At 36.6% G+C, this 16,108-nt stretch overlaps 1 protein-coding gene across 2 annotated transcripts in view; it reads left to right on the forward strand.

The window, feature by feature from the left end:
• LOC122817093 (cadherin-like protein 26) overlaps window positions 1–16,108 on the forward strand; it is a 630,240-nt gene that overhangs the window by 525,211 nt on the left and 88,921 nt on the right. For both annotated transcript variants that reach the window (XM_044090256.1, XM_044090257.1), the window contains exon 12: window positions 2,540–2,779. In XM_044090256.1, coding sequence (XP_043946191.1) covers window positions 2,540–2,779 — 240 coding nt within the window. The remainder of the gene's footprint in view (window positions 1–2,539; window positions 2,780–16,108) is intronic.

Raw genomic sequence — 16,108 nt, forward strand, 5'->3', positions numbered from 1 at the left:
ATGCCCCATGTCATCAAGTCTATTTGCTGTGGCTATTGAAATATTGGCAGATTCAATTCGTAACAATATAAAAATCAAAGGAATAGATGTTTATGAACAATAAAATTCTAAAGTAATGCTATTTGCTGGTGACATATTACTAACATTATCTAATACAAAAGAGACATTAGAAGAATTAGATATATTAATTGACAAATTTCACATGATTTCAGGACTCCATTTCAATAAATCAACATCATTTTTTTTTTAAATAAAAAAAAGAACTGCAGACTAAGGGGGATCACATCATAGGGAAACAAGGCTCTACCTTAGAATATCTAGGAATTGAGTTATGCAAGGATAATAATGAATTAGTTTAAAAAAACTACAATAATATCATCAATGCAATTAAAATCTCTGTGGAAAAATGGAACAAAATAATATTAATATTTGAAGATAGAGTACAGTTAAAATGGTTTTACTGCTGAAGATCCTATATATAGCCTTGGCAATACAACTGTTACCAGAAAGGAATATACTTAAAGAAATAAATTCATGCCTAATAAAATGTTTATGGTTTCCCAAAAGAAACAGAATAGCTTTAATACATCATATCAGACCATGGAAACAGAGAGGATGAAACTTTCCTGATATAGAAACATATACAAAAGCATCAATATCTAAAACAATCTCATATTGGATAAGTCCAAATTACTCTGCAAATTGGAAATAATTACTAACTGTAATATCAATAAATGAATTTAATTTACAAAAATAATTTCAAATAACAGATAAAAACAATTTGCCATGGCACATATTATGTATTAATATACAATATAACATAACTATACCCACTAAAACTTGTATGATTAATTATTACATTGACTCATTTAGGAACATTATTAATGCAAATATAGATTTAAAAATCTGGATTTGATCTTTTGACACCATTTATAGTCACAAAGAACTTTCCACATAAAATATGTAGAGAAATTATTAATTCCTGGGAACAGAAAGGATTTGTTTGTTGACTCCAGTGTATCAAAGAACTAGAAGCTTTAGATATGCAAGTAATAAAAACAACTTACAAAATTCTACAACAGGACTGGCTAACTTTACACAGTATTCTGTCATATTCTGAAGCTTTAAGTAGAATAATTAACAATTCTTCATTTAAAGAAATACCTACATTTACGAAATACATATATGAAATCATATATAATGACTTTGACATAGGAAACAGTATTTCAAATTTTAACAAAATATTGATAAACTATTAAAAAAAAAAAAAACCTCATATTGTAAATATATAACAAAAGGATACCCAATGTAGTTAACTGAAGATATTAAAACAAAGATCTTACTATCGATAAAATATACATCCTTTATATAATACTGGAAAGTTTTTAATTAGAAATGCTTGCACAGGGCATTCCTAACCCCAGACAGAATCAGTAAAATTAGTTCTTCCATGAAAGGAATATGTTGGAGATGTGAGCAAGTACACATTGCAGATTTGAACCACATTTTCTTTGATTGTGTTAAAATTAAGCCATTTTGGAATGGTGTTAATAACTTTCTACAAGCTTTATTTAATGAATCATTTTATTTAACTAAAGCTCTTGTATTATTACATGTGAACGAAGGTCCTCATTTGAATAGGTCAAACATGTATCTAGTATGGACTATACTTGCAATTTCAAGGATGTGTATAATAACAAGATGGAATACAAACACAATACAAACTTTGGAAGACTTCTGCAGCCTACTGAAGACCACAGCATTATTGGAAATTAAAATTAAAGAACTAAGAATTTATCCAAATCCATTTATCAACAACCCTTGGGGAATAGTCTTATCATTGATTGACACTATACAATAATTGATCAGACACTCTGTTAATGAACTGGACATACTTATAAAGTAACTGTATACATTAAGCTCTATTATGGTGTCAGGCTAATGTAAGTAGTGTACATAGTTATTTAAGATATTATGTATAAATACTATGGAATTCATTCAAATGTATTTGAAAAAAAAAAAATTTGATCAAAAAATAAATACCAAGTGCCCAAGAGTCTCTGTCTTGAGGAATCATCTTGCAGAATGTGAGTATAATTTTAGGACTGTTAAATGATTCCTCTTCCTTCTTAGTTATAATTAATATGTGTCTTATTTTCCTATTCTGTATTTGAGGGCAGATCTGTTTTCATGCAATCTTCTTAAGTATAATGTAGTACCCTACCCTCACCTTTACCTATTTTATTATAAATACTGACTGGACACTCTTTCATGTTGCATTTCTAAAGAAGAGACTGTTAGCTATGTTTTTATTAAAAATATTGACTGGACACACTTTTACACATTATGGCTTATTTTTACAGAACAGGTTGTTTGCAAACTTTTAAAAGTATAAACTTAAAACAGTTTCTTCAGGGAAATACCCAATATTAGCCCAGTGAAATTCTGTCTTGTTATGAGATGCGCAATCCTGTACAGCTGTCATGCAGAAAAGAATATATACAGTTATGTGCAATGCTTCCTTTTCTTTCTATTTCAGGTTATGTTTTGCATCTGAAAATGGCTAAAACAGCAGTTCATGGGTCATATATTTTACACTTCAAAATAAGTGACAGGCAAGGTCTGTACTCTTATCAAAATCTAACTGTACGCGTCTGCTTGTGTCATGAAGGTACAGATGAGCGTGAACCAGCTTGTTTTGAGTCAAGAAATTCATATACTCCTGGTCTAAATGGTCCCGGAATTATCATCTTGTTTTTGTCTTTCCTATTTCTGCTCGGTAAGTACACAGTTAACTTACTTGTATGTAGTGAGCCGGTATTTGCATTCCTTGCATAGGATGTGTTAGAGTAGCTTGTAGTAGGGACTAAAGAGCAGCACATTTGAAAGACTGAAGCTATTAAGGAGAAATAATGTAAGTAAATAAAATGGGTGGCACAGGGGTGCAGTGGTTGCCTTGTCACTTCACATCAAGAGGTTTTCTGGCTCAATTCTGAGCTGGGGTGCCTTCTGTGCAGAGTCTGCATGTCCTCCCTGTGTTCATGTGGGTTCCCTCTGGGTATTCTGGTTTTCTCCCACATTCTCAAGGCATGCTGCAGGTGGATTGGACATTCTAAATTGGCCCTAGGTGTGAGTGCGTGCCTTCTGAGGAAGGTTGGGTGCCAGGCTGGCAAGTTGACACTATAAAACTCTACTGCCATTCATTATTCAGACCGCTGTGGTGACCCCTAACAGGATTAGCCAGAATTAGAATATAAGTAAATAAAGCATTGTGTAACTGCATTATGTAAAAGTGTTTTAAATCCGTTATAGGAAAAGCTTGAATACAGCTATTAGGAATAACTAGGAACAATATGACCCAGAATGAATATGAGAAAGGAGACATACGAGAGATTCATTTTAGAAGTAGGTATACCTTTTGGTAAAATTCAGTAGTTGTGTATTTTCCACTGGAAGACTATGTAAAGCTTCCAAGTTGGACAAAATTATGCCTCATGTTGTTTGAAGGAACGATTACATAGGGACCGGTAGATGTTAAACAGTTCATTAACAAGAAATAAAAGCAGGATGAGAGACCATGCTGCTAAAGGTATAGAGAAAAATGTGCAAAAAGACTGTCAGTGGCATGTAACTTATTTATGAATTCTATGATGATAAGTTTCATTACTTTACAAATGAGGCTAGTAAAACTACTCAGCTTACAATTACTATAGTAAGTGGTTGGGACACCCTTCTGCAAAGGATTACAGCATATATTTTCCAGTCTTCGGTTACGTAATCTGGAGAGACAGGCCGAGGATAAATAGGTTTTCAAGGGAGGCTTTAAGGAATTATGTATTATTTCATATTGTTAAAGAAATCTTGCTATATTGTCTGAACCAATAAAGCTAGAGTCTTTGGTTTTGCATAGGGCTTTTAACAATTGATCTAAGGTAATCATGAGAGGAGGTACTTGCTGGATGTGATGGGGGTAGTGATAGAGGAAGTGGCAGAAATTTCAGCTAAGTTTGCCATTAGTGTGTTTGCAATAACCTCACGGTCTTAATGGATGGTACCATTTGATATCAATTCATGGTCTGAATGGGTCGTACCATTTGATATCAATTCAGTGAAATGTTGGGTATTGCTTCTAAGGTTCTTGACTTAGTTAAAGAAGGACTGGATAAGACAAACACAAAATCCACTTTAATATTCCCCCTAAAATTTAGTTTACAGTTTGAATAGGTGTCTATAATGATTTTAAATGTTAGTCATTTGATTTATGAATTAGTATGTTTAAGTATTTCACTTTCACTCCATTCTGTTTTTTAACCTGAGAAAGCATTTTTCAAAATCTTGTAACTAAATTTCTTGGAATATTAAAGTACCGTCCATGTTTTTCTGGCCAGGTCTTTTGTTGTTTGTGAATTTATTCTGATTATCAGGTCGGACATTTATCTGCTGGAGCTCTCCTTTTTTGTTTAATAATCAAAGAAGGACTTATGCTTATCTTCATGTGTGGTAGCTATATTTCATTTATATTCAGTCTTGCAGGTCTTGATCTTTTGTCTTAGTTTTTTTACTTAGCCTCTTCAGGTCAAGTTTAGAGCAAATGGGTTTGAATTTATTTCTTAGGGGTAAGATTTTTTTTCAGTTTTTGAAGAGTTTGCTGATACATGGGTTCCACCAAAGGAGTTGGTTTCTGAAACTGCACTATATTTATGATAAATGGGGACAGAGATGTTTCAGTACATGGGATTAGGTAGGAATACAAATCTGTGGCATAAGAAATAACTTTAATTATGTATAACCAGTAAATATTCACTTTAGCAGTCATGTCTACATTCTCAGTATTGATGAGGTTAGAGTTTATTACCTTCTGGTTCTCAAAGGCCCAACTTTCTGCAGCTACTTCTGCTTCTTTTCCATTCCATTTGTTGAATGCAAATAGGGTTAGAATAAATTGAAATTTAGAAAAGTTAAACTAGTACTTAGAATTTATATACCAAGGCTGCCACAGTCATCTAATTTCTAGAATAACACAAAAATATTCTTTAACAAACCTGACTCTGTGCTGCAGAGGAATAATGCCCTACTGCAAACCAGATGATACCTGTCTGACCAGCTGCACAAGGTGCTGGAAAGACCTGACAGGGAAGAATGAGAGAGAGTGTCTGGTACCAGCTCACTCCTTGTGTGTGTGTGTGTGTGTGTGTGTGGGGGGGGGGGGTAGATTGGCTCAAGAAGTCTACAATGGCCACACTGCATAACAGTGAGCTGTGTATCCAGGAGGATGCATGTGACATGTAAAGTACCTGTCCAGGAGGATGCATGCATGCTACAAAGTACCTGTCCAGGGGGATGCATGTGTGCTGCAAAGTACCTGTCCCAGGGGATGCATGTGTGCTGCAAAGCACCTGTCCAGGGGGATGCACATGTTTTGCAAAGTACCTGTCCAGGAGGATGCACATGTGCTACAACGTACCTACACTCTTGAAGAAACAGCAATTGTGGACTATACAAACTGCCACAGGGACGAGGTTGGGACAGTCTGCATGATCAGCAGACTGGCCTGCTCTGAAATTCTATGACTTTCAACTCTGCCAGGGTGCACATGGCCTGGTGGGCTGACACTTCCCTGAAAGAACAAATGAGCCAATTAGTTACAGGAAGGGCTGGTCAATAGATGATCCTGCAGACTCAAAAGAGAAAAAAAGTTGAACATTTTTTAAGATTCACACACACACACACACACACACACACACACACACACACACACACACACACACACACACACACACACACAAAATCATACACACATACACACACACACATACATATTTCAAACATGGACATTAAAGCCCTTCTAGCATGCCAATATACCAAACCTGTCATTCTCATAATAAATGTCCAGACTGTTGTTAAAAATATCTAAACTAGTGCTTACTTTAATGTAATTTAGTAGTCTGTTCCATGCATTAACTCTTCTGTCAGAGAAGCAATTAGTACACTTTTCATTCCTATAGAATCTTCTAGGAAGGTTGTCCAGTGATTCTACAGTACCTCTTGATAACCCAAAACATTACCAGAAGTAGTTGTCTCTAAATGCCCTATACACCTGAATAAGATCTCTCCTTAACTATCTATATGTGACACTTGTACAAGTTCAGATATTTCAGTTTTTTATAACTGAAATTTTCACATCCATACTGCATTACCACTGCACTCTTTCAGTTTACTCTCACTTGTTTTCTTATACAATTTCCATATTGTTATTCCACACCCAGCTTTCAGTCTAATGTAACTAACAAACATTGACTTTATCATTTCTGATTTCCTAAACTTTTATAAATCTTTTTATATGACCTATAATTCTATAACTGTCATTAACCAATTGGTGATATGATTAGAAAAACAATTTGCCCTGGTGGACATCCAGCATCAACAAACTTTACAACAAACGCAACAAGTTGCTGTTTAAGAAAATTAGTGTGAGGCCCCAACAATGGAAAAGCACCCTTTTCAGCCTCAACAGACAAATAAGACATGTCAAATCCTCTAAGGGCCTCTATGAGAAAATTTTAGCTAGCACTGCCAAGGATAACCATAACACCTTTTACAGCTGTGTACAGTATCACACACGCACTGATCCCACAGAGATAGCAAACCTGCTAGCAGACAGATTTGGTGAAGATTTCACTCCCTTATCCCCTTCAAACTTAACACAAACCTTCCCCCAATTCTCCCCCCACACCCTATATAACCAAATAACAGGTCATTAAAACCTTGTCTAAGGCAAAAAAACACAGTCTCTGGGACCAGACAGCATCCCAGGCTGTCTTCTAAACAAACTAAAACGTGAACTAGCATCACCATTAAGTACCCTATTCAATAACAGCCTAACTACAGGCTTTGTTCCTGTGGAATGGAGAACAGCAATAGTTATTCCCCTCCACAAAGGTGGCTTAGCAACAGACCTGGGGAATTATAGACCCATAAGTCTGACCAGCCTCATCTGTAAGGCCATGGAATGTATCATTATGGACCTCATAAATAATGACATAGGAGCCCTCCAAACCCTGGATCTGACTCAGTTTGTCTTCGTCAAGGGCAGATCCTGCCTGAAACCTGGTGGATTTCTTAAAAAATGTGACCAGGGCAACTGATGAGGATAAATGTGTGCACACAGCATACCTTGACTTGGCAAAGGCCTTTGGCACAATCGCACACTTAGGCATTACCAATAAACTTAGAAAATTAAATGTAAATCCCTTTATTGTAAGATGGGTTTCCAACTGGCTAACAAACCGGTCACACACTATCAAAGTGAGTGACTCCATATCAACCAGCAGACCTGTCATCAGTGGGGTGTCACAAAGGTCAGTGCTTGGCCCCCTAATGTTTGGTATATACTTCTCAGACGTTCAGGCCAAAACTAAGGTGCTGTGGCTGACCAAGTCTGCAGATGACTGCAAACTGGGGTGCAATTATTGAATCCCCAAATGATGTTAGTATACTTCAAGAGGGTCTTACGCAGACCAACGACTTGTGTCTTAGTCACAGTCTCAAACTGAATGAAAAGAAATGCATCATCATTCCCTTTGGTAAAAGCAATGTCCCTTCACACTGTCAAATTAACAACAATACTCTATGTACCTACAAAGTGGTAAGGCATCTAGGATGACAAGTAGACTGCAACCTTGCCTTTGACTACCATGTGTTTACTGTAGTGAGGGAAGGCTTTCTATGTAGCACACTTGTTTAGCAAATGCATCACCTTTAGAGCAAAGGATGTTATATCCCCTCTATATTCATCATTAATCAAGTCCATAATTGAGTATAACATCTCTTTTGGCATGTACTATACAAAGGACCTGCAGCAATTGGAAACACCTCAGAGGGTTCTAACAAAGAGGATCAAGGGACTGCACGTGCTTTACACAGACAGACTAAAGTCCCTGTCACTATACTCAATATAATATAGACTTCTTAAGGGAGAGTTATGCCTGGCTTACACAGCAATCTATAACCCAAACCTAATGAATTTACTGCACATCTGTAAAACAAACGGGACTAGAGCTACCTGTCCCAGGAATGTAAATATGGAGTGCGACTTGAATATAATGTGCTGGAGGGACAGATTTGTTCCCTAGTGACTGCCACATCTTTGGAATAGGCTGCCACGTCATGTGAAGCAGAGCACCTGTATGACTCTGTTCAAAAGGAAGCTGGACGAGTGGATGGGCTACAATAAATTCTTACCGGGGATAGTGCCCACAACCCTCCTGGACATGGGCAGTCATTACTAAGTACAATCCTGGGTATGGACTAGAGTATCTATGGTATTACATTGGAATGAAACGGCTAGACTTGAAATGACCTCTGAGTCGATAGCCTAGTAACTTCCTATGGTCCTGTAAAAGCTGGATCTACCCATATACCCAGGTCCTTAAATGAATCTGTAGTTTCAATCACTTTGTGCTGTATTAAATGTTCACCTTTCAGTTTATGTCTCCTAAATCTCATATGCTTAGTTTTTGATGTATTTATCAGCATATTATTCTCCTGTGCCTAAATGCTCAAGTTAGTCTAGTCTTTCTGCAGACATGCCCAATCAGCAACACATGTTATCCATTTACCCAATTTCAAGTCACCTCCATACAAATTGCAGAACACCTCAAATTAAAAAGATGGAGCTGAAAGATACAATCTAAACAAGTATAGGCCTAGGACAGAGCCCCGTGAGACACCCTGATTGTAACCAAGACTTTCATCTCTCCAATTGTCTGATACATGCCATGTCCTATTTGTAATCCATGCAACTATCCATCTTACCAAGAGCACATCAATACCTAGTTGTTCTAATATATTGATCAATGTTCTGTGTATGACCCTGTCAAATGCTGAAATAAAGTCTGTATAAATTATATTGCATCATAATTTTTCATTTTTTGCTGTTATTATATTGTTATAGAACATGTTATAGGTGGCAATAGATCTATTTTCAGCACATGCTTGCTGATATATGGTTTCAAGTCCCAACCTTTCCAGTTCTGACAATAACTTATCCAGTATTACCTTCACCATTATTTTTTTCCACAACCTGAAACTAGACTTAAAGGTCTGTATGACTCTAGGTTTTTCCTACTCTCCTTTCCCTTAAAGACAAGTTTAATAAGTGTATGTATCGAATGTTGAGACTCTGCCCATAATATAACCTAGTAAATAGTAGACATAATGGCATCCTTCTTTTTTTAATTTTTCCAAATCTTTTGGGTTTATAATACCATGACAGGAATGGACCCCATTCCTATCTCAAGGTACTATTAAAGTTCATGAAATTAGTATTGTTTCAATCTTTGATGTCAGCCAAAAGTGCTCTTCGCAGCACCCGCAATGTGCCCAGTAATGACTCCTGCAATTTGTACGGAGTTATGTATTGGTTGTTGTTGTAGTGTCTTTCGGCTTTTCCCAGTTAGGGGTCGCCACAGCGGAACTCCGGTCTGCTAATGATTGGCAGTAGATTTTTATGTGCCGAGTTGCCGGCCCTAACACACAACCTTCAACGAAGGTACGCCATACCTCTCAACCTGGAATCATAAAAATCTGGACAAGGCCCATGAAAAATAGGTACAAATCTGTATGCTGATTAAAATATAATTTGCATACATGAGTACGTAACCCCACCCACCAATGGAATTGTGGGATACTAACTTTCAAACACAAACTAAAGAACAGACAACCAAAATATGGCACCAGAGTCCCCCTGCAGCCTTCCAGTGCCTCATTACCTGGCTATTTCGCCCCATTTACAATAAACACTAATGTGTGCATTCTGCTTTACTTCTACAATGATTATTTGGATTTTATTTTTTCATTTTGCAGCACATCAATGCACAAACACTAACAGACATCTGATAAACAAAGCAATACCGTCTCACAATGAAAACAGACTTGGCATTAAAACTTCTCTGCCCTTGAAACTCACATTCATTGAAAATGCACCACATCCAAAGAAAATGCATCTGGCCAGTGGTGGATAAAGATTACCTTTGGGCTGTTTTCACATCATTGGTCCCTTGCACACAAAACAAGAAACATACGTGCGTTCTTTTCTTTGATACACCTTCCTGACTTTATTAAATTATATTCCTTGTATAACACAGCACACCTGTTAGAGCACATTTTAAAATTTCTTGTTTGAACATTTTTCCAGTAGGCTGTACTGTAGGCAATGAAAGAAAATGCATGAACCAGTAATTACAAAACTGCCCAATTCAGAACGTTTCCATCATAAAAGTCTACCACACCCAAACTAAAAATAGAATGTCAGTAGTGTAAGCCATAGGCATCTTACATAGCTTCTAGGCTGTACTGTAGGCAATGAAAGAAAATGCATGAACCAGTAATTACTAAACTGCCCAATTCAGAACGTTTCCATCATAAAAGTCTACCACACCCAAACTATAAATAGAATGTCAGTAGTGTAAGCCATAGGCATCTTACATAGCTTCTAGGCTGTACTGTAGGCAATGAAAGAAAATGCATGAACCAGTAATTACAAAACTGCCCAATTCAGAACGTTTCCATCATAAAAGTCTACCACTCCCAAACTATAAACAGAATAACAGTCGTGTAAGCCATAGGCATCTTACAGCTTCTTGCACTTATTTTCAATTTCAGTTTTTTTGGGGGGGGCAAAAGGTCAAAAACCAGGGACACATTTTAAACATTGCTTGTATAATTTAGGAAAGTTGCTGGAATAAAATGTGTTACCACCATGCATCTCACTGGTAAGTGTTGAACCAAGAACCCTATACACGAGGCTCAGTGCAACATACCACTATGCTAAATCAGCAATAGGAAGACTGAAACTTAATGGCTACCATTTAGTGAATTCAGTTCTCATGTCTCCCCATAGTTCTCAACCTCTTAGCACAAAAAACCTGGACAAACAAAGCCAATAATGTGGGAATACAAATACAGTTCTCACTTCTCATAGTTCTCAACTCTTAAAACAAAAAAACCTGGACAAACAACAAAGCCAATAATGGGGGAAAATAGAAATTCTATTCTCACGTCTCACCATAGCTGTCAACTTTTAGCAGAAAAAAATCTAGGCAACACTCAGAAAAGGTGGTGGCTAGGGACTTTAGGCAAAGGTACTTCTAGCCACCAGGTGTATTACTTTAATTCCTCAGTTCTCGTATGTGCCTCATTCCATTCTCTTAGTGTTTGTAGTACTCCTTCTACATATCCCACCTTCCTCTAAACTTCTCAGGTGTTTTCCTTTAACATTGCTTTTGGACTAATATCTTATGTAACTTGCCATCTTTATAGCTTCTTCTTCTACTTCCAGTGCTTAGCATTTCCACATATCTTTATATAATTTATGTATTCTACTGCTTCTCAAATTAGCTATTTTAGTAGGTGCTTTATCCTTATTTTGTTTTCTACTTTTTCTTTGCCTAGTTATGGGACAAAGATTTTTTCATAAAATTAATCTGATGTTTTAGTGCAAATTTATCATCCCTCAGCACAGAAAAAAATAAAAGGAACACACACACACACACACACACACACACACACACACACACACACACACACACACACACACACACACACACTTCCTTACCTAATTCCAAGTGCCTTTTCATTCCGTTCTTGCAGCCTGTCCCGAGTGTCTGCCAGCAGCTTGCAAAGTAAAGTCTATCTCGCATCCTGCCTTCTCGGCAACAGAGTGAAGAGCCAGCCTGTCCTAATTCCCACAGCAGAGTAAAGTTCCAGCCTGTTCTCATTCCCGCAGGCCTACCCATTCTCGGCAGCAAAGTGAAGAGACTGAAGTAAAGTTCTAATCCCCGCCTTCTTGCTGTATAAAACACAGCAACAAAACTGCTGTTTAATGCCCGCCAGCCGGAAATAATGACGTGAGCTCCTTGAGCTGAATTCCGACTGGCTGGTAGCCCTGCCGGCGCTGATGTCATCGCGCACGTGATGACGTCAGCTCCAGCAGCGTGAAAATTGAAAAAAACAAACCAAAAAAAAGCATAAAAATCGGAAATGAAGGGGTGCCACTCGGGAATCGTGGCACCCCTTCATTTGGACCCCAAAACTCGGTAAAAACCGAGTAATTCGGTATGGTTGGGAGGTATGTAGGTATGCCCATTCACGCATGTCTCCACACAGAAGACGCTCTAGCTGAGAATCGAACAGGATGGTAGCATATCTAAATACGATTGTAGATTCTTTTTTATAATATCCGTTGCTCCTATTACTATTGGAACTGTCTGGGTATCTTTCTTCCACATTGCTTTCATTTCTGCCTGCAGATGCTGATATTTTATGACTTTGTGTCTCTCTGTATGCAAGACATTGTAGTCACTGGGTGTGACAATTTCAATGATCAATGCTACTTTTGTCTTCTTTTCATGGACCACTATATCTGGTTTCTAGCATCTATCTTTTGAACTGTTGGCAATGGATGATCCCATATGGTGTAGACTTCATCATTCTCTATGATGCTTTGTGACTTATGTTTCCAGTGTTTTTCAGCCACTTCAGTACCATAATGTTTGTGCAACAGTTTTGCCACATTATTATGCCTTTCAGTGTACAGTCCTTCTGCCATTAGTATATCACAACCAGCAACAAGGTGTGTGACTGTTTCCAATTCAGTTTTACAAAACCTACATTTGTCTGTTTCTCCCACATGTTCAATGGACTTTGTAAACCAGTATGTACGTAGCCCACTATCTTGGGCTGCCAATATTAACCTTTCATCTCTTGATTTGAATTCGCCCCTCCTTAACCATTCAAGTGTTTGTTCTTGATCAACACGAGGTTCTTACTAAAGCTTTCTGTACTTGCAGCTATATTTATGCATTTTCCACATTTCTTGACTTCTCATTTGGTCCTTTACCTTATATTCTTTCTTTTGTTTTGTTACAGTCTTTGTAATGGTACAGTAAATTCTTGCTGAAGTGTTCTCAGGTCATTATTACTAATTCTGTGTCCTCCCTGTGCTTTGTTTGGGTCCAGTTTGTGTAGTTCTTTTTCAATGTAATTTATTTTGATTCCAGTATCTGTGGTTACCTGGATGTCACTAGGACAACTTATCACCCCCCTTTGTGGAGATAGCGTTTTGCATAAGATTTTGTAAATATATCCATAATCTGTGGTGTCTGAGAATAAATTTTAGAATCTACACGTAGTTTATCAATTTTACTCCTTCTACGTCTTTTGTAGCTATAAAATGGTTTCCTATTATGCTTAATATCATTATATACATATTTAAATATTCTCGATCTTGCCTCACACAGTGCTTAACTTGGCTGTCTGTCTTATTTATTTCAGTTTCCAAAGTTCTAGTTTGACCTGTTTTCCATTTCTTATATATTTTTGCCTCTCACCTTAATCAAGAATCTTGTTCTTATGGAAGTATATCCTCCTGATGTTGTATGCCTAGATCTTGATGTTAAACATTTTTTATGCATTTAAACAATTAAACAATTTCTCTTTCAAAACTTTCCATGCTCCTTCTGCAGTGTTGCCATTGAACATCTCATTCCAGTTAGTTTTACATAGTGACTGTTTTGCTTCCATATAATCTGTTATTAATTTTTTGGATATTGGTTTAGATTTCATTTTGGCAGAATTAAATAGCAGCAAATTAACCCTTATAAACCCATGATCACTGCACATCAATGGTGGCAAAACGTGACATGAAGTAACAGTTACTTCTTTAGGACATAAGCAATGTCTGGTATGCTCTGTTGCCTGGTAGGATTTTTTTACAATGTGAAAAAATTGTTGTCTGTGAATATAAGTTGTGAATAATTTCCTTATTAATGTTGTTGAATCAATATTATTATTCCAGTCTATTTCTGGTATATTTAAGTCCCCAGCTAATATTATTCTTCCCTCCTGTGTTTCATGCAAGAAATTTATGAATTCCTCTAGGTCATCTGCACTTGACTTTGGTGGTCTATACACTCCAATGATTGTTATATGTTCCGTGATTGTCTTTATTGTCACAGTTACACAGCCTATAGTATTGGTGTTATCAATGAACATGTAATAATCACAGGTCTCATAAGAGTCTTTAATCTCTTCATAACACTTACACCTGATTTTTATGTTTGTTACAGTAAAAACATTTATACCCTGACATAACTGGTTTCTAGTCATTGTTGTTTAACCATGTTTCACAAATAATACCAACATCATTCTTGTGGGAATGTAGCAAGTTTTCCAAAAAAAAAAAAAAAAAACAAAACATTTATTAATAATGCTCCTAGTGTTAACAACCATCAGAAAGAAATGCATCAAATGTTGCTATCTGTGAACTGTTAAATGTCTGACCTGGCAAAAATTCTTCCTTGTATTTGTCAAATATTGCTAAATATCTGCTGCAAAGATTTTCTTCCCTGATCTTGACAAGTACACAGCATCCTGCCTGAACATGTGTGCCCAAAATTAGGCTTAAATGGTCTACACATTTCCATTTTTTAAAACAGGACATTTTTTTTCCCAGTTAGGTATCTTTTCATTCATGGTGACCTGACTCTCATATCTATGTGTGATTTGCGGAAAATGCATCCTAACACCAATACAAGCTATGTTATCTAAGAGAGCTGTAAGTTCCCTACTAACAGTCAGTGTCCTTGTGGAGCTACCCTCACACAGCCCAACCTTGTAAATAGCATTCTACTGTTGATGTGTGTATGTAAAGCGTATTTACATTTTCTTAAAAGCTTTGTATGTAAACTGTTTCCACACCTAACCCATATCTGTTTTCCTCAAATGAAACTGTGTGATCCCTACCTTCAAGCTTAATGAATTTGTTAACTATGCATGATATTGAATGCATTTATGAGTAACTATTCTACATAAGATCTTTAATATTAACTATCATTTGTATCTATATTGTATAATGCATCTTGGAGCTTTTCTCCTTGGGCCTCTTCTGAAAATGGGTCAATTCGGCCCAGTGGACTTCCCCGGTAATCAAATTGCAACTAAATAAAATAAATAAATTTGTACCGACATGAATAAAAACAGATACGTACTTCCTTACATTAAGGTGTTCCAAAGTTTGTCTCACATTTTCCATTTTTCTCCTAGCAAGCATAACACTATTCGATGTTCATTATCTTCTCCGTAAGTATCATTTCCTCTCATAATCGAATCTCTGATTACAAGAATATCTTTTCTGACCAGCTCTGAAGAATGTTCAGCTTCTGATACAGTAATATCTGATCTATCAGGTGCTACAAAGGAGTGATCTTCATCACCATTAGTCTTGTTAATCATTCTGTTTTCAGTGCTTATTACATTTGAAGCATATAATTCTTATCCAGCCAGCTTTGTACATCCACAGCTTGAGCCAAGTTGTCACCATCTGTCTTTCTCCTCTTTTTTTCTTGAAGTAATACTCCTCAATCCTTCCATATTCAGTTTTAATCTCTTCCTTTTCATCTGCCCCTTGCCTCTTTTTTTTCTAACTTCTGTTTTGGAAAAATAATGCCTTTTTCAGTAGACTGGAGGTTTTCTGATAGAGAAATGTTACTGTTATCATCCCCTATAATATGTGTGTTACCTAATAAAGCAGTGTCATTTTTAGTATATATTCTCTTAGCTTTACAGACATTTATCAGTCTCTTTTTTCTTCCTTGTTATTTTTTGTAAACTTATACGTTCCTTTCTTTTTTATTTCCTGCTATTCACTCTGAATACTCAGATTATTGAATACTTCTATCCAGAATTCCAAAGTTATTAATGGCATTATCTTGTTTCATAGGGGTTGAGTGATCTTTACAGACAATAGACACTTCCTTTCCTAAATTATTTGATTTGCTGTTTGCCTAACATTATTTATCTCATTAGTCCAGCCATTAAAATGTTTAACAAAAGTTCTCCAACCCGTGCCAATTGCACGCACAAGTGCAATCGTCATCAGTAAGTCTAGATTTACTACTAACAATGGTAAGCAAATCATCCAGCTCTTGTCATGAGGAGCACAGATCACCAGTCTTATCAAGTGTTACCTTTAAATATACATAGCATTTATTACACTGTATGAGATATTTGTGATTTAACAAACTTATTTGTGGAGTCCATATTCATCTGC

The sequence above is a fragment of the Protopterus annectens genome, chromosome 12.part0 (genome assembly GCF_019279795.1).
Source record: "Protopterus annectens isolate FY-2018-M chromosome 12.part0, PAN1.0, whole genome shotgun sequence".
In the NCBI taxonomy this organism is placed as follows: Eukaryota; Metazoa; Chordata; order Ceratodontiformes; family Protopteridae; genus Protopterus; species Protopterus annectens.